This window comes from Bufo gargarizans, chromosome 2, assembly GCF_014858855.1.
Source record: "Bufo gargarizans isolate SCDJY-AF-19 chromosome 2, ASM1485885v1, whole genome shotgun sequence".
NCBI classification, from domain to species: Eukaryota; Metazoa; Chordata; class Amphibia; order Anura; family Bufonidae; genus Bufo; species Bufo gargarizans.
Window position 1 is genome coordinate 504,934,355 of NC_058081.1, and position 18,805 is coordinate 504,953,159.

Consider the following 18,805-nt stretch of genomic DNA (forward strand, 5'->3'; position numbering starts at 1 on the left):
CTGTGTCTTGAGTCCACAGCTGCCAGAGAAGTAACTCTACTATCCGTGTACCTCTGATACCCGTCTCTAAAAACGCTCAGAACATACACATGGCCATCTGTGCCAGTGATGTCACCAGGCTCCCTGGTAGGTGGAAGTCTCAGTCAAGTATGCTGATGTGAAGCCTGGTACGTCACCGGCTAACAAAAAATAGACCTTGCCCTACGCAATGCAGTGCAAGGCAAGGGGAGCATAGAAGTAAGGAAATGCTCCGATGTTCCACTCGTACATGGTAAAGGAGTGAAGGAGAGCTCATATCTGGGTCCAGCCCTAAATTCGAACAACCCCTTTAACCTCGGTCAAGTAAATGGTGGCCCATGAATATATTTGACATAGTTGCCAGGATTTTTCCAATGTATATGTGTAACGCCCCCAAGTGGCATTACCACTCCTATGCCCTATCTGTGTATACTAATATCATTTCTTTGTAAATTAGTGTTTTATTGGGTTTTGCAAGAATTAATTTTACAGCAACTTGAAATAAAATAATCATTTTCTGTTCAAATGCACAGAGATAGACAAGGACATATGTTTGAGGTGATTATCGGTAACACGACCGTGACATTATATTTTTTTTCCTTACTGTTCTGTACTTTTCTTTTCTCCCTTTATTCTTCCCATTTCCTTTTTCCCTTTTTCTGTTTAATTAAAAAATGATCTGAGTACGGGTTTTTTATTTGAGGACACTAACTAAGAGTACTATTTGGACCCACATGATTGCACATATATTTCTGCCTTATAGGCCATGCAAACACTTATTGAATCAATTTTTGCTGTAACCTTTAATCTATATGTAAGCACGTAGCTCTCCCTCTAAGAAGCTGGAAATAAAGACTTCGGTCACATATCAGCTGAGAGGGGAATTCTGTGCTCTACTACTATAACATTTCCCTAATGCTCACCCTGAGGGAGCACTCCCATATATACTAGAAAACACTTTGAGTTGCTCATTTGGGCCCTACTCTCCTCTTCAATTATAGATACTATAGTTGTTGCGTTGTTTGAGTTTTACATACTTTATCTATTGTGTATACTAATATTATTTCATCTATGCATTTATTCCAAGTCCTCCACATTGTGCATTTCCTATTTCTATGCAACTGTATATGTTCATGTAATGCACCTGGTTCACCAGTAGGTGGCAGCAAGCATGGCAGTGCTACAGTTAGAGAGAATGGAACCTTTCTTTCCATTCTAACCCTCTCTCTAAGGAAGGGTGGACTCTAGTTAGATAGAGGTCAGTCCTAGCTCACCCCAAGCTAGGTGAAGGTGTGCAGGGCCATGTCTCTTTGGGACGTACCCAAGCCAAAATCAAGCCAGCCAGAGCACCCTAAGCTTAGCTGGACATGGAGGCAGAAGTTTGAAGCCTCAGAAGCCAGAAAGAAAGTTCCCTGGTATACCTGTAACTTTAGAGACAGACTACAGAAGGAAAAAGCAGCATACAGCAGAAGCTGAGTCCCATAGCTATCCTGTTAGCACATCGGAGTCAGAGAGCAACTGATGTAGCATAGAGGAGTTTGCCTGCCACAGTTCATGCCAAAACCTGCTGGAGACCAAAACAAAGCCTGTAAATCGTTTGGAGAAAAGTTTATTCAAGTAAAGCTGTTTCCAACTTTATCACAAGGTCCGGACTCAAATTATTCTTCATCCCCTACTACTACTACCCATTTTTCTGCTTTTGAAGGGCAACGCCTGGGGTTCCAGCATATCCAGGTAGGAGCACCATGACACGTGCACACCAACATTAAGGGACATTTTAGGCCACCCTACACCACTCCGGCTTTCCTACCTGGGTACCACCATATCACTAAAAGGGGCCCTGTGCCTTTGTTGCTTCACTGCAACTGGCGTCACAACAAATATGTACTTTAAAGGACCCCAAGAAGTGCACTCGACGACTGCCTATGTCAAACTGACATGGCAAACACAGTATGAATTCACCATACCTCCCTAAGATTATTTGTTATTGTGGGGAAAACGGTGGTAATATTATTATTATTATTATTATTACATGCTGACTATGCTATGCATGGATGGTCCTGGTCCTCCAGAGTGGGAGCTTCTCTTTGCTATCCCTCTATCTGCTGGTATAAAAGTCCCTTTGCTCTGATTTGGAACCTTCACAGCAAATTTCACAGGCTGGGTCTCACAAGCAGGCTGTCAGCATACAAGCAGACAGCCAATGCATTGCAATACAGGTTGTATTGTAATGCATTGCAGAAGGGATCAGACCCCAGAAGTTTAAGTCCCATAGTGGGACAAAAATAAAAAGTAAAAAAAAGTGTTTTTCATACCAAAAAATTCCAAATAAAACATAAAATAGTGAAAAAACTAGAAAAAAAAGAAGAAAAACAGACATATTGGGTATTCCTGCGTCCGTAATGACCGGCTCTATAAAAATATCACATGATCCACCCCCTCACCTGTATGCCTTAAAAAAAAAAAAAAAAAACGGTGTCACCTCACATCACAAAAAGTGCAACACGAAGCGATCAAAATGGCGTACGCCCCCCAAATTAGTACCACTCAAACCGTCACCTTATCCCACAAAAAAATGACAGTCGCCCCCCCCCCCCCAAATAAAGAACTATGGCTCTCAGAATATGGAGACACTAAAACATGATTTAAAAAAATAAAAAATAAAATGCTTTCATTGTGTTAAAAGTGAAAGAATAAATAAAAAAGGTGACATATTAGGTATGGCCATGTCCATAACAACCATGTCTATTGAAATATCACATGACCTGACCCCTCAGGTGAACACTGGAAATAAAAAAAACAACGGTGTCAAAAAAAGCCATTTTTTCTCACCTTACATCACTGAAAATGTAATGCCAATCGATCAAAAAGTCATATGCACCCCAAAATAGTACCAATCAAACTGTCATCTCATCCTGCAAAAAATGAGACCCTACATAAGACAGTCGCCAAAAAAAAAAAAAAAATATGACTTTCAGAATATGGAGTCACTAAAAAATTTTTTTTTCGAAAATGCTTTATTATGTAAAACTGAAACAAACAAACAAAAAAAGTTGTCAAATTTGGTATTGTCATGTCCGTAACAACCTGCTCTGTAACAATAGCACATGATCTAACCTGTCAGATGAATATTGTAAAAAGCAAAAAATAAAAACGGTGCCAAAACAGCTATTTTTTGTTACCTTACCTCACCTCACAAAAAGTGTAATATAGAGCAACCAAAAATCATATGCACCCTAAAATAGTACAAACAAAACTGCCACCTTATCCCGTAGCTTCCAAAATGGCGTCACTTTTTTGGATTTTTTACTCTAGGGGTGCATCAAGGGGTCTTCAAATGTGACTTGGCAACTTAAAATTATCCCAATGAAATCTGCCTTCCAAAAACAATATGGCGTTCCTTTCCTTTTGTGCCCTTCCGTGTGCCCGCACAGCAGTTTACCACCACATATGGGGTGTTTCTGCAAACTACAGAATCAGGGTAATAAATATTGATTTTTTTCTGGCTGATAACCCTTGCTTTGTTACTGGAAAAAATAGATTAAAATGGAAAATCTGCCCAAAAAGTGAAATTCTGAAATTTCATCTCCATTTTCCTTTAATTCTTGTGGAACACCTAAAGGGTTAAGAAAGTTAGTAAAATCAGTTTTGAAAACCTTGAGGGGTGTAGTTTCTAAAATGGGGCCATGTATGGGTGGTTTCTATTATTTAAGCCTCACAAAGTGACTTCAGACCTGAACTAGTCCTTAAAAATTGCATTTTGGAAATTTTCTTAAATTTTCTTTTAAATTTTCTTAAAAATATTTGCTTCTAAAATGTAATTTACAAAATGATCCAAACATGAGGTAGACAGATGGTAAATGTAAAGTAATAACTATTTTAGGAGGTATTACTATCTGTTTTAAAAGCAAATTTTTATTTTTTTTGTAAATTTGGTATTTTTTGGATAAATAAAAATGAAATATTTTGACTCAAACTTACCACTGTCATGAAGTATAATATGTGACGAGAAATAAGTATGGCTTGGATAAGTAAAAGTGTTTTAAACTTATCACCACATAAATTGACACATCGCTAGGATATTCTCCCATTGTCCTTTAGGTGCGGGGCTGGCTATTTTCGCCGGCCCCATATAAAATTAATGAAAGGCGGCTGCGCATGCGCAGTGAGCCCTCCTTCACTTGCAGGGCTCCGTGTGGGTCTCAGCTGTCCTAGCGATAGGCTCCCATTGTCCAAGATGAGACAACCCCTTTAACCACCTCCCGTCACACTAACGCCGAAAGGCGTCAGTGCTGCGGCGCTCCCAGGTCACACTAACGCCGATTGGCGTCATCTCGCATGAGCCGAGATTTCCTGTGAACGCGCGCTCACAGGAGCACGCGTTCACAGGATTGCGTAGTTCACAAGTTCATCTGCAGCCTGCCGGCCGCGATCATTGGCTGGCAGGCTGTGGATTTTTGAATCGACCAACGAAATGGTTATGTCAGACGCTATTTTGAAAATAGTGTCTGATATAACTGCTGCCTGGTCCTCTGGTGGTCCCTTTTGCTTGGATCGACCACCAGAGGACACAGGCAGCTCTGTAAGTAGCACTAAATCACCACACTACACATTAGATCAGGGGTGGCCAACCTTACAGACACAAAGAGCCAAAAAAAAATCTTATGACTGCCAAGAGCCACAAGCTATCCGTTTACACAAATAAGCGTGCACACGACAGTATTACTGCAATTGAGTTATCAAACATTTAAAAGTGCATTTAAACCACCTTTCCTACCTGTAGTGTAGACAGCTTTAGTGAGACTTCTGGCAATCTTTGTTTTTCACAATGTGTTTCAAGATTTCTCAGATGACACCCTCATGCTCAGATGACCGCCCATGCTCAGATGACCGCCTTATGCTCAGATGACCGCCCATGCTCAGATGACCGCCTTATGCTCAGATGACCGCCCATGCTCAGATGACTGCCTTATTATCAGATGACGCCCCATGCTCAGATGACTGCCTTATTATCAGATGACCGCCCATGCTCAGATGACCGCCCATGCTCAGATGACCGCCTTATTTCAGATGACGCCCCATGCTCAGATGACCGCCTTATTATCAGATGGCACCCCATGCTCAGATGACACCCCATGCTCAGATGACGCCCCATGCTCAGATGACGCCCCATGCTCAGATGACGCCCCATGCTCAGATGACCCCCCATGCTCAGATGACCCCCTTATTATCAGATGACCCCCTTATTATCAGATGACCCCCTATGCTCAGATGATGCCCCATGCTCAGATGATGCCCCATGCTCAGATGACGCCCATGCTCAGATGACCGCCTTATTATCAGATGACCGCCTTATTATCAGATGACGCCCCATGCTCAGATGACACCCCATGCTCAGATGACACCCCATGCTCAGATGACGCCCCATGCTCAGATGGCCGCCCCATGCTCAGATGCTCAGGGGTGATTTGACATAGGGGAGATGTGAGCATGGGGTGTCTGATATTTAGTGTCCTATGTGAGCACTGGAGAGGCTTATTTTGTGGGTCTGATGAGGATTTGGGGGTCTTATCTGAGCTCATACTAACCCCATGTCAGATAAGACCCCCAGATCAGTACTTTAATAAAATAAAACTGTGGAGGCTTATTCTACCTCTGCTGCCGCTGCTCTGAAGACTGTGGCGACCTCTCCATAGTGACCTGACATGCAGGTCAGAGCGCGGGCCTGCATGGTCTTAAGGGGGGGGGGGGCACTACGCCACCAATGACAACCTTTAATACAGATACAGGGGGCGGGTGCCGGCAGAATCTCATAGCCGACACCTGGCCTCTATGCTGCGTTCCCCAGTGGAAACAGCCCCTCCCCTCCTCTTCCCCTCTTAATTCTCATTGGTGGCAGCGGCAGCAGCACAGGGAGGAGGAGGGGACTGCTTTCTTCTTCCTTCTCCCGTGCTGCTAATATTTTTAAAACCTGCGACATCCCTGGCCCGCTCCCCTGCGAGCCGCATATGTAGAGGAGACCGCACTCCTCTGAGAGCCGCAAGTGAAGGTCCGAGGAGCCGCATGCGGCTCGCGAGCCGCGGGTTGGCCACCCCTGCATTAGATATTACCCTGTCATTTATTTAACCCCTTATTTAGCACCTGATCACCCATATTAGACTCCCTGATCACCCCCTTATCCACCCCCCCTGTCATTGATCACCCCCCCTGTTAGGGTCCCTCATCCCTGCCAGGTAGTTAGCTACTTGCTAGGTAGTTTAGCGCCCAGCCCACCGCACGGCAGTCACTGATTTGTCTCTGATCAGCGTCATCGCTGTCGCTAATCAGCACTAGTACTATATAGTATCTGTAAGTGATCAATACTGATCGCAATCAGATCTATATAAGTACATTAGGGTCACCTTAGGTTCTACAAAAAACGCAGTGTTCGCCCGATCAGGCCTGATCTTGTGCGCACACTTGCGTTCAGTCCGCCCCACCGCAGTGACAGAATTTTTTTTTTTCTGATCACTGCAAAAAACTTAAAATCGCTGCGCCGCTATAAAAGATCACTTTTGAGCTTTTTGGATCTTTATTAGCGATCGCAGCTTTACTTCGCAAGCACTCCTTTTTACTAGGTAGGTTTGCTCTTTTTCCCGGGTAGTCTCAGAGGAATACCCCCTAAATTTAGTGAACCCAAAATGTCAAACAAGGGGTATTCCGCTGAAGAGGCCTACAGGATTCTGACCGTGATGGATGAAAGCGATGGGGACGCCTTATCCGCTGAATCCAGTGGTTCAGAATATGAACCTGTAGACAGCAGTGGCACTCTAACCGCTAGCAAAGATGACGAGGTAGAGGTCCCTGCTACGGTCAGGCGTACCCGATCCCATGTCAGAGTTCTGCATACCCCGCATGATGATCCTCATTTGCAGCAGAGTGGTGCTAGCGCTGATCTTGCTTATGGTGCGGCATACACCAGCAGCGCAGCACACCCTGGACCTTCTACCAGCACTGCCGTATTCCCTGGTGAAGTGGCGAGCACCAGAAGGGCAGTTCCAGCTGGTACGGTGGCACGTGCAATAACTCCCCCGTCGCAGCCACCGCGTTCACAGGCCCGTAGAACCCTTAGTCTCCCAGAGGTGCTGGCAAATCCTAATTGGCAATCCCCTGATTCCGCGCGCACCCGTATTGCCCCCTTTCATCGCCCAGTCTGGAGTTCGCTTGGAGACAGCTCATTTAGGATCGGCCCTTCGGTTTTTTGAGCTGTTCTTCACCGCGGATCTCTATGACCTAGTTGTGGCTGAAACCAACCGCTACGCCACACAGTTTATTACCGCCAATCCGGAAAGCTACTATGCCCAGCCTTTCCGGTGGAAACCAGTCACCGTTTCCGAGTTAAAAAAAATTTGGGGCCTTATCCTCAGCATGGGTCTAACTAAAAAAAATGTGTTGCGGTCATATTGGTCTAAAGACCCAATACATTACATGCCCATGTTCTCTGCTGCAATGTCCAGGGCACGTTTTGAGGTCATCATGTGCTTTATGCATTTCGCTGACAATAGCACCTGTCATCCAAGAGGCCACCCTGCTTATGACCGGCTCCACAAAATTCGGCCCCTCATAGACCATTTGTCATCCAGATTTGCAGATGCGTATACCCCTAATCAAAACATCTGCATAGACGAGTCCCTAGTACATTTTACCGGGCGCCTTGGCATAAAACAGTACATCCCCAGCAAGCGCGCCCGGTATGGGGTCAAACTGTATAAGCTCTGTGAAAGGGCCACAGGCTATACATATCGTTTTAGGGTCTATGAGGGAAAAGACTCAAAACTGGAGCCGGTCGGATGTCCTGACTACCTGGGGAGCAGTGGCAAGATTGTCTGGGACTTGGTGTCACCCTTATTCCACAAGGGGTACCACTTATACGTGGACAATTTTTACTCAAGCGTGGCCCTCTTTCGGCACTTACATATAGTCGGAATTCAATGCTGTGGCACCGCGCGACCTAGTCGCCGGGGCTTCCCCCAACGGCTCGTTAGTACCCGACTTGCACGGGGGGAGAGGGCTGCCTTGTGTGACCAAGAACTGCTCGCGGTGAAGTGGAGGGACAAGAGGGACGTTTACCTTCTGTCCACCATTCACGCAGACACGACTGTACAAATTGAAAGGGCAACTGGTGTCATTGTGAAACCCCTCTCTGTCCACGACTATAACCTTCACATGGGAGGGGTGGACTTCAATGACCAGATGTTGGCTCCCTATTTAGTTTCCCGCAGAACCAGACGCTGGTATAAGAAGGTGTCTGTTTATTTGATCCAATTGGCGATGTACAATAGTTTTGTTCTCTACAGTAAGGCTGGGAGAGCAGGATCCTTCCTAAAATTCCAGGAAGAGATCATTTCGGAAATCCTGTATACAGGAGGGTCCGTGCCCCAAGGCCCTGATGTAGTGAGCCGGCTACATGGCAGACACTTCCCGTCTGTCTATCCTGGTACCCCAACTCAACGTTCCCCAAGAAAAATATGTTGTGTCTGTAGCAGGGGTGAAATAAGGCGTGACACCACCTTTTTTTGTCCTGACTGTCCTGACCAGCCTGCCCTATGCATAGGGGAGTGTTTCCGCAAGTTCCACACTCAGGTACACTATTAGCATATGGATTGCGTACACAGGACAGGCACACAGGGGTCTTAGGGCCCTTTCACACAGAGCTGCCACAAACCTCTCCTCGAAACACTCTTCCAGCAGAGGATGAAATGTCACTGGGCTCGGCGCATGCCCAGTGAAACATTTGAGGCTGATGCCCTCAGTTCCGAACACTGCCTGGGCCTCTACTCTTCCAGTTCAACTGAGGGAATATAAAGGGTTATTCTCATCTGAGACAATGGGGGCATTATGCATGCACAGCCACCGCTTCCATTCACTTCTATGGGCTCAACGAAAATAGCCGATAACATAACTAACCACACCCACTTTATCATCCAAGTGGTGTGAAAATGCAAAAGGTTCCAACATTTTTGTCCAAGTAAGTCCAAAAGCACCCTTTTGAAGCCATAATTCTGGAGTGGAGACATTATAAATCAGGGCCAATATATCTATGCCTGGTTACAAGGGTTGTCTTAACCAGACAACTCTTAGAATGACGCTACCCCAGTGACCATCTGATCACTGTCCATGACATCCATCAGAATAGAAGCTTGCTCATAGAGGGGGTATCCTGATCTGGAAACCATGCTGTACCACATCTATAGGGCATATGGAAAGGGCTTTTTCTGCTCTTAGAATGCAATATAACTGGCTATTTTTTCAAATTGCTCTATTGCATATGTCTTTTTGTCCTTACAGACAAATGTAAAATTTGAAGGTGGTAAGATAGTTGTGGATTTCCCAAATTACTATCATACTTCAGAGATTGTTAATGGGAAACTTGTTTAGGTAAGATTCTAAATGTAACTATAAGATGTAGAACAGTATGAGAAAGTTCAGTGTTACATAATTTTAGTCATAAAGCTCATGAGTCATACTTAACCTCTTGTCTCCTCCTGGAAGTCTTTGAAATCTTTCTCAATCACCCAATTTAATTTACTGGGGTCTGTAGGCTGTTGCCTTGGTTTTTGCTACTCAAATGTTGTCTACATGAATCATATTGTACTATTGTCAACCAGAAATAAATGTTGTATTGGTATTAGTATTGTCTCTCAGAGCTAGCTGGTCCAGGTCTTGACCTCTTATAGGGTGATAGTTGTGCGTGACATCATTTCAGTGTATGTGAATGGGGCTTAGGCTGATCATACACATAAGATAGATATTGGCTGAGCCTGCAGATTTTTCCAGCACTATCTCATGTGTATGTGGGCTTCCCCAATGGCAGATGCCCTATTACTTGCTTGCCTGTTGCCACCACTAGAGGGACAATCTGTATACAGGTTTACACAACTCCTCTTGACCTGAATGCATAGTTCCAAACACTCCTGAATTTTTAGGGACAATCCCTGATTTTCAAAGACAATTCTGGCAAAATTCAGGGTGTCCTAGCCTGAAAATAGATTTGGCTTCTGTAAGTCTTGCCCAGAAGTGGGCTTTCTACACGTGGTTTCCTATGGGCTGGGGCTTAAATGCCCTGAATTTACCAACATGTTGATAATCATATGAATGGGTGATATTTGGGTAGGGAGTAGAGGGAGAATGCTTTCTACTAAAGATATAGAATTCCATTGTATTAGGGAAATCTAGTGAATTATTATTTCTACACCACCTGAAAATCCATTTGGATGGTAGCATCCTATGATCAGCAAGTGCTTAGACATATGGATATAATCACTTATGCTGCTATTTTGTTCTGTAAATATTGTGTGAAATATACAATGAAATATGTTTCTTTTGAAATTGTAAGGACTGTTTTCTTCCACTGTGACCAGGGACGGACTGGAAACTTAAAGTATCACTGGAAAAAAAGTGGCCTATTTTGTAGGCAGGTCCAAATTAACAGAAGATGGGGGCAACACAAATAGGCAGGGTCAACAATACCATAGTTCAAAATATCATCCCAGCAGAACCAAATAACACAGTGTAGCCCAATATACTGCCCCAAAAGCTGGCCCTCTGTGGTGACTATAAATAGCTGCCATCTTCTTTCCTCCTCTTCCAGTTGTCTATGGAGCAGGTGGACATGAGGTGAAATGCGGGCCACAGCAGTTGAATTCAGGAGTACATGTGTGGTCGCTGGCTGGATACATGAGTACCTGATTCTTACAGCGTTCATTACTGCTGAGAACTCATTATGTACCCAGTCAGCGGCAGAGAGGAGGACTTGAGTGGCCCCCTGGGGCATCGGCCCACCGGGAAACTTCCCTGTAGGCTCTATGGCCAATTCGCCTCTGACTGTGATTGTGTAACATCATGATGTTCTTGTGAGATGAATCCTAATCTCCTTTGTAATTGTGCTCTTTTACAGACCTCTGTATCTGGAGGAATCACCTTCAAGAGGATCAGTAAGAAAGTGGCATAAAGCCTAAGCTCTCCACTTACTCATTCTACCAATTTAAATAATAAAATTTGTCTGCATTATGATTTGTCCATTTTGTTTTATTCCTGTGCAACCATTATCTTAAAAAAAAAAAAAAAAGAATCATAACCATAATACAATTGATAAGGCCATGGTGATTCATTTCTTAAAGACAAGGGGGGAGATTAATCAAAATGGTTTAAAGTAGAACTGGCTTAGTTGCCCATATCAACCGATCAAATTTGAACTTTTATTTTGGACAGCTCCTTTGGAAAATGAAATCTGATCTGATTGGTTGCTATGGGCAACTAAGCCAGTTCTACTTTAAACCGGTTTGATAAATCTCCCCCAAGGTACTTTTCCTTCCATTTAGATAGCTATAGATGTCTACTTGTCTCCATTACCAGGGCTTATCTCTATGTAGCTTTGCATCATATTTATACTGCTGTATACTAATCAGCCCCCTAGTGGTGGCACCAGGGAGTGGATATTTTTTCAAATATATGTTCAGGGGACAGAACTAAAAATGTAATGGAGCATCCTAGACTCTAAAGTATTTTAGGAAAACATTTCATGATTTATGCTACTACCTACCTAGGGAATTGTAAGGGGCCTTCAGCATCATCATTATTATCATAGTCCAGCATATGTACTGATTTTTCACTTCCATTATTTTCAAGAATGTGTCTGAAAGCTGGATGAATTGCAATCCCCTAATAAAATATTATGACTGTAATTACGCTGTTCTCAGGGGAATTTCAGTCTTTCGCATATTATCCTGCTGATGTCTGTCAATGGGCATAAACTCTCTGCCCGTGTCGGTGGTACAATCTGCAGGGAAACTGTTAATTCATATAATACCAGGGAATAGCTATTTACTATAATTACGTTTCTAATAGATTTTACTGTAGCTGTGAAGGTAGAGCTTCACTTTAAAATATCAAAGAATTTATTTATTTTTATGTAATTTCATCATACAGTTTATATTTATAGCAATTGGAGTCACATTTTTCTCATACAAATCCCCAGCATTGCCAGAGGGTTGAATGATACTTTTTCTGACTTTCTTCAGATACCTATAGAGGGAGCTCAGGAGATACAATTGATTATCTTGGCCCTGTTCTGGGTGTCCTACCTCCAGATTTCTTTCATGGGTTGCATGCAAATGACCAACAGCTTAGGCTACTTTCACACTGGCGTTTCTGGGTCCGCTTGATCCGTTTCAGGGCTCTCACAAGCGGCCCAAAACGGATCAGTTCAGCCCCAATGCATTCTGAATGGATAAGGATCCGCTCAGAATGCATCAGTTTGCCTCCGTTCAGCCTCCATTCCGCTCTGGAGGCGGACACCATAACGCTGCTTACAGACTTTTGATGTCCGCCTGACGATGCAGAGCCAAACGGATCCGTCCTCGCTTACAATTTAAGTCAATGGGAACGGATCCATTTTTACTGACACAATATGGTGCAATTGAAAACGGATCCGCCTCCCATTGACTTTTGTTCATGGTTCTGAACGGATACAAGCGTTTGCATTATAGGTGCGGATCCGTCTGTGCAGATATCAGACGGATCCGCACCTAACGCAGGTGTGAAAGTAGCCTTAGATCAACCTAATAAAGTCAGTCAGTCCTATGCTTCATTGAACACACTTCATTAAGACATAAATTTGTGCCAAGAGTATACAGTTATGTATAAATAATAGGAAAATAGATATAGATAGATAAATAGACATAGATAGATAGTTATAAATGATAGATCATTTTTTCTTCATGCTTTTCTTTGTGTCTGAGGTTTATGACAGGTAATAACATATCAGTCAGCAAGGACTTAGCTGAGTCTGCCTTCCTTCTAGATCTGTATCAGTTGACCTCCAGATTGAAGAACAAGATAACGAAGCATTTATCCTAGATAAGAACATGCACTACAATATGTGTAATGCTGGTAATTTTAGGAATCAGTTAGCGTTGATTTGATCCAGAATTTCCACATCTGATTTGATCTATATTGTATCTTCATTCATTACTAATATAATAAAACATCATACCCGAGCAGTGGTCAACGACCTGTGGGTCTACAGCTGTTGCTAACCTACACTTCCTATGTCTCCACAGCCTTTGATTAAATGCCAGAGCAGAGAGCAGCTACATAAGCATTTCTTGCTCTGGACAACCCGACACATTCAGCTATTACACAAAGATCCATTGGTTTCAATAAGAATTATGCAGTGATTAATTTCCCCGTAGGTCCGTGATCCGTGACCGTTTTTCCTTCCGTGGGTCTTCCTTGATTTTTCGAGGATCTACGGACCTGAAAAAAAAAGTCGTTTTGGTGTCCGCCTGGCCGTGCAGAGCCAAACGGATCCGTCCTGAATTACAATGCAAGTCAATGGGGACGGATCCGTTTGACGTTGACACAATATGGTGCAATTGCAAACGGATCCGTCCCCATTGACTTTCAATGTAAAGTCAGGAGTCCCTTTTATACCATCGGATCGGAGTTTTCTCCAATCCGATGGTATATTTTAACTTGAAGCGTCCCCATTACCATGGGAACGCCTCTATGTTAGAATATACTGTCGGATATGAGTTAGATCGTGAAACTCAGATCCGACAGTATATTCTAACACAGAGGCGTTCCCATGGTGATGGGGACGCTTCAGGTTAGAATATACTAAAAGAACTGTGTACATGACTGCCCCTTGCTGCCAGGCAGGTGCTGCCAGGCAGCAGGGTGCAGACCCCCCTCCCTGTTTTTAACTCATTGGTGGCCAGTGCGGCCGCCCTCCCCTCCCCCTGTAGTTAACTCATTGGTGGCCAGTGGGCCCCCCTCCCTCCCCTGTAGTTAACTCGTTGGTGACCAGCCCCCCCTCCCTCCACTGTAGTTAACTCGTTGGTGACCAGCCCCCCCCTGTAGTTAACTCGTTGGTGAACAGCCCCCCCTCCCTCCCCTGTAGTTAACTCGTTGGTGACCAGCCCCCCTCCCTCCCCTGTAGTTAACTCGTTGGTGACCAGCCCCCCCTCCCTCCCCTGTAGTTAACTCGTTGGTGACCAGCCCCCCCTCCCTCCCCTGTAGTTAACTCGTTGGTGACCAGCCCCCCCTCCCTCCCCTGTAGTTAACTCGTTGGTGGCCAGTGGGCCCTCCCCCCTCCCTCCCCCTCCTAATTAAAATCTCCCCCCTATCATTGGTGGCAGTGGAGAGTATCGATCAGAGTCCTAGTTTAATCGCTGGGGCTCCAATCGGTAACCATGGTAACCAGGACGCTACTGCAGTCCCGGTTGCCATGGTTACTTAGCAATTTGTAGACGCATTATACTTACCTACGAGCTGCGATGTCTGTGACCGGCTGGGAGCTCCTCCTACTGGTAATTGACAGGTCTGTGCGGCGCATTGCTTAATGATCTGTCACTTACCAGTAGGAGGAGCTCCCGGCTGGACACAGACATCGCAGCTCGCAGGTAAGTATAATGCTTCTACAAATTGCTAAGTAACCATGGCAACCGGGACGCAAAAAAAACCTGAAAACTGCACAACGGCCACGGATGCACACAACGGTCATGTGCATGAGGCCTTAGTGGTATTGCAGAGGAACTGATTGATGCTCTTTGCCACCATCTTACATTGTGAGTGTGAATCCAGAACAGTGGAACCTCCACCCTTCCAATAATAGGCTATATGAAAACAATTTTTTTAACTGGAGACCACCTTTAATTCTCCCCACTGGATAAAATGTGCCCCTCTATGAATACTACCACATTTTATTTGTCTACTTTAATAGATTATTACTACAGAAATCAAATACACAGCATATAAGACTCTAGGTAAAATTCCACCAACTCCTTGGTTGATTGTTTTACAGTCCTTTGAACCTCATTCTTACCTAAAGGTCAATAACACTGATTTATTGCATTACACAATTCTTTGATGTCAGAAGATTATTTTAAAGGCAGGGCCACAATGTATGAATATAAGGAGGAATCTCAAGCCCTTCAGTACTCATTGTTGGATCAACTCTGTATCTGCAGCAGCAACATCACTATGGCTTTCACTGGAAAGTATCAAGTGGAATCCCAGGAGAACTATGACGCCTTCATGAAACTCATTGGTGAGTCATTAAAGTTACACTGGGTAATTTTATACATTTAGGGCATTTCATAGTGCACTTTGAGACAACCACCATTATTCTTCAATAATTCAACAGAAAGAGTCTTACACGGGACAGTGATCGGGGCAATTATTGAAAACGAGCGTCCAACTTCCTAGGAACTCATGCCCAATAATTGTTCTATGTAATTTTGCCAATGATCACCCGATGAAGGAGCAAACACTTGTTCATTGGGTTAAAGCATCTCTGATACAGTCACCTAAATCAACCTAAACCACAAGGAATAATCAAAAGCGCTATATTTGCTTTTTAATAGTAATGATTTCTCATGATATCATATGATATATCTATATTTGAAATTTTTTTGTGATAGGTATTCCTGATGATAAAATTGAAAAAGGAAGAGATTTCAATTACACCACAGAAGTAGTCCAAAGTGGAAATGACTTTACTTGGTCACAGCTCTATCCAGGATTTACACTCACCAATAAATTCACTGTTAACCAAGAGGCAGATCTGGAGACAATGGGTGGCAAAAAGTTTAAGGTAAGTCAAGAATGGTTGGGTTTGAACTCATGATAGAAGACAAGTTGTTAAGAGACCAATAGAGAATTCTTTCCAACTTCATGGAAATTGCGTAAGAGTTCTACAGAAGAATAGAAAGACAAATTTTCATAGCAGACTGGCCTGAGGCTTCTCAAAGATGCCCAATTACAGTATGTTGGTCAACCAATTACATCCAGAATGTAGAGCTGGACAGAAATTACAAAATGATTTGCCTAGTCATGCATTGCTGAGGTTGAGACGGAATCATTCTGTGGTTCTCCATATGGTAAAGTTGAGAATCGCTTTTCTAATACAGGTATAATTATAGTATGTGCACACAATTTACTATATTCATGCTATCTAGTCATGAGCATTTTAAAGCTATTTTGACAACGGAACAACTGTGAAAAGAATCAGCAGCTATTTAATACATGGTTGTGTTGAGTTCTCTAGAGACAGAGAGAGAGAGAGGTGCTGTTTGAAGCTGCTCTCTGGTCTGGCTCATAGACAGGGGTTTGAGGCAGCAAACCTTCTCTATAAGATCCATATGCCCTATTAAGACATAAGGAAAATAGGTTTTTAAGATTGGAGAACCTCTTTAAGAAGTTCACTGGAACAGAACATTGATGATATGTTCGTAACAGGGGCTTATCTATAGGGGATGCAAAGGTAAGAGATCCAGGAGCCAGTGCCTGAGGGAACCCAAAGTTCCCTCTGCTACATTAGAAGGGGCCATAGCTACATACAACATATGGTAAGTGGGGCCCTTTTACAGATCAGATTTCAGTTATTATACAGATTATTATATTCTCAATATTTCTACCAAGATGCACATACTATGCTAAGGTCTTCCCCATCAAATCTCAGAAACTAAAGAAAATTTTTAATGCAGGCAACCGTCCGAATGGAAGGTGGTAAACTGGTTGTGGACTTCCCCAACTACAATCACACCTCGGAGATTGTTGGAGGGAAACTAGTGGAGGTAAGATGGTCGATTACATTCTTAATTTTATATCTTATCTACTGTATCGCCAGACATGGTGATACCTTATCATTTCCCTATGATAAATACTGACTACCAGCTGTTATCACAGACAATAAATGATTACAGGTTGGGTGCTCCATAAATAAGATCATTCTGTAGTAATATTAAAGGGAAAATCTACCTTTAGGGAGCTGTGCTCTATACACAGCTCCTATGAACCATACAGCATATTATCTGCATAGAGAAATGGCTGCATATGGCTTTATTAGGCTAGATTTCCACAGACGGGCCCAAAGAAATCTGCACCAAAGTATTCATATTCATAAATAACACATTGTAGATGGGGCAACTCAGGAGTTTCAAGTTATGCCTCTGCTAGGAAATGTTTAAATCCTCAGCATTTTCAAGATCTCTCTTTTCTGTCAGTGAATGGAAAGTTGCTTGTCTACAAAGGTGTATGACAGATTATCACGGTGCTCTCTTGTAACAACTAGGACAGGACATGAACATCCACCTTCCCATTCACTGACAGCAACCATAGATCATGAGAATGGTAACTGAAAAACACAAAGGGGAAGACTCAAACTTGGTGTATAGGAAAATTGGTTTAGTTGCCCATAGCAACTAATCAGAGTCCACCTTTCATTTTTCAGAGCTCCTTTGTAAAATTAAAGCTGGAATCTGATTGGTTGCTATAGACAACTAAACCAGTTTTCCTTCATATCAGTATATTAGAAAGTGAGAACCTATTAACCTTATTTTAACTTTTTCTCTTGTAGACATCTGTTTCTGGAGCAGTCTCATTCAAGAGAATTAGCAAGAAGGTGGCATAAGTGGTGAATTTCAACATGTCTGCAGAGCTGTTTTATAAATGCAAATAAACAATTTTATTGTTAATCTATGCCTGTTGTACTAATTCTACTGGACTCGTTACTTGTACAGGGCTGCGTTATACTGTAGTGTAGCTCCTCTGAGCCATAATATAGTACCCATAGAAGTCAATCAATCCATGCTGTCCTTCCCTATGCCTCCAATCTGATATTGAAGCATACAGAGAACATCATTGTGTCATCTCTGCTATACCCATTGCACTTAGGGGGACACTAACTCCTTAACACAGTGCTGTTTGAAGGTTCCATATGACAGCACATAGAGTGCTGTACCAAGGTCTACATATGCCACCCTATAAGCTATAATAACTTAAACTTGTGTGAAGTGTTCTTGCCTCCACCAGTAGTCTACAACTGCAGTGGGCGGAATAACTGGGTGGAGTGGCTTGAGTAACTGTTGTGTAGTTGGAGTGGCTGGAGTAACTGTGGAATGGTTGGACTGGGCTGAGTAACTTTATGGAGTGGGCAGAGTAACGGTGTGGAGTGTTTGGAGTGAGTAAAGATAGTAATCATTACACTAACCAATTGATTGATTAAAATTAAAAAGTGCACATGGCAAGCTTCATAGAGTGAGAAATGCATTTCAACTTTTATTTATTTATATAGCACATTTAATTGCAATGTTGTTGCCCAAAGTGCTTTGCAGCTACATTAAAACATACATTTATAAAAACATTAGCAGCCGATTTGTGAAGGTGGGCATGAAAATGAGGGAGTGGTGGCCGTTTATAAATCATGTGCTGATTTTTCAGCTCACACTCTAGCTTTTGTGCCTGCTGCTCACACACCTGGATTCCTATAGCAACTCACTCTACAGCAAGGGCAGAGAAGAGCAGTTAAAAACAAACTGTTCCAACTTGCTCACTTCACTGGTGGTTGCCGCTTTCAAACAGTTGTATTTTAAAAATGATAAATCCTGCAATGAAGAGCTTTATATTGTGAGAATCACAAGACCCAGACCTACATTTGGTGCATAGTATGTCTCTAAAATATTTAAAATGAAGGCACTGTCGCAGTTTAGAAATTGCCCTTCAAATTTGAGGTGGCTAGAGTGGAGTTTCAATGAATGTAAAAGGGCGGCATGAGTTGCAAACAAATGGTCATATTGTGAAAACTATAAGGTTTATGGCTTAGCCGTTTTTAGTGGCAGCAGGGATAGCTGAACGTTTTGATATAAGAATTGTGTAGGTGGGCTTGAAAATGAGGGAGTGGTGGCAGTTTAGAAATCATGTCCTGATTTTTCAGCTCACACTCTAGCTTTTGTCAGCTCCGACT

At 43.1% G+C, this 18,805-nt stretch overlaps 1 protein-coding gene across 1 annotated transcript; it reads left to right on the forward strand.

Moving 5' to 3' along the window:
- Nucleotides 1-15,018: 15,018 nt before the first annotated feature.
- LOC122926533 (gastrotropin-like) lies at nt 15,019-17,537 on the forward strand. The gene is made up of 4 exons (XM_044277927.1): nt 15,019-15,109; nt 15,483-15,655; nt 16,548-16,637; nt 17,420-17,537. Exons 1-4 carry the CDS (start codon nt 15,043-15,045, stop codon nt 17,471-17,473), a joined length of 384 nt encoding a protein of 127 aa, XP_044133862.1. The 5' UTR covers nt 15,019-15,042; the 3' UTR covers nt 17,474-17,537.
- The last annotated feature ends 1,268 nt before the right edge of the window (nt 17,538-18,805 follow it).

Bases quoted from the DNA above. Each gene is read 5' to 3' on its own strand.
- LOC122926533 (XM_044277927.1), top strand. From the start codon at position 15,043: ATGGCTTTCACTGGAAAGTATCAAGTGGAATCCCAGGAGAACTATGAC. The intron at 15,110-15,482 runs GTGAGTCATTAA...TTTTTGTGATAG, and splicing joins CGCCTTCATGAAACTCATTG to GTATTCCTGATGATAAAATT. The intron at 15,656-16,547 runs GTAAGTCAAGAA...TTTTTAATGCAG, and splicing joins TGGGTGGCAAAAAGTTTAAG to GCAACCGTCCGAATGGAAGG.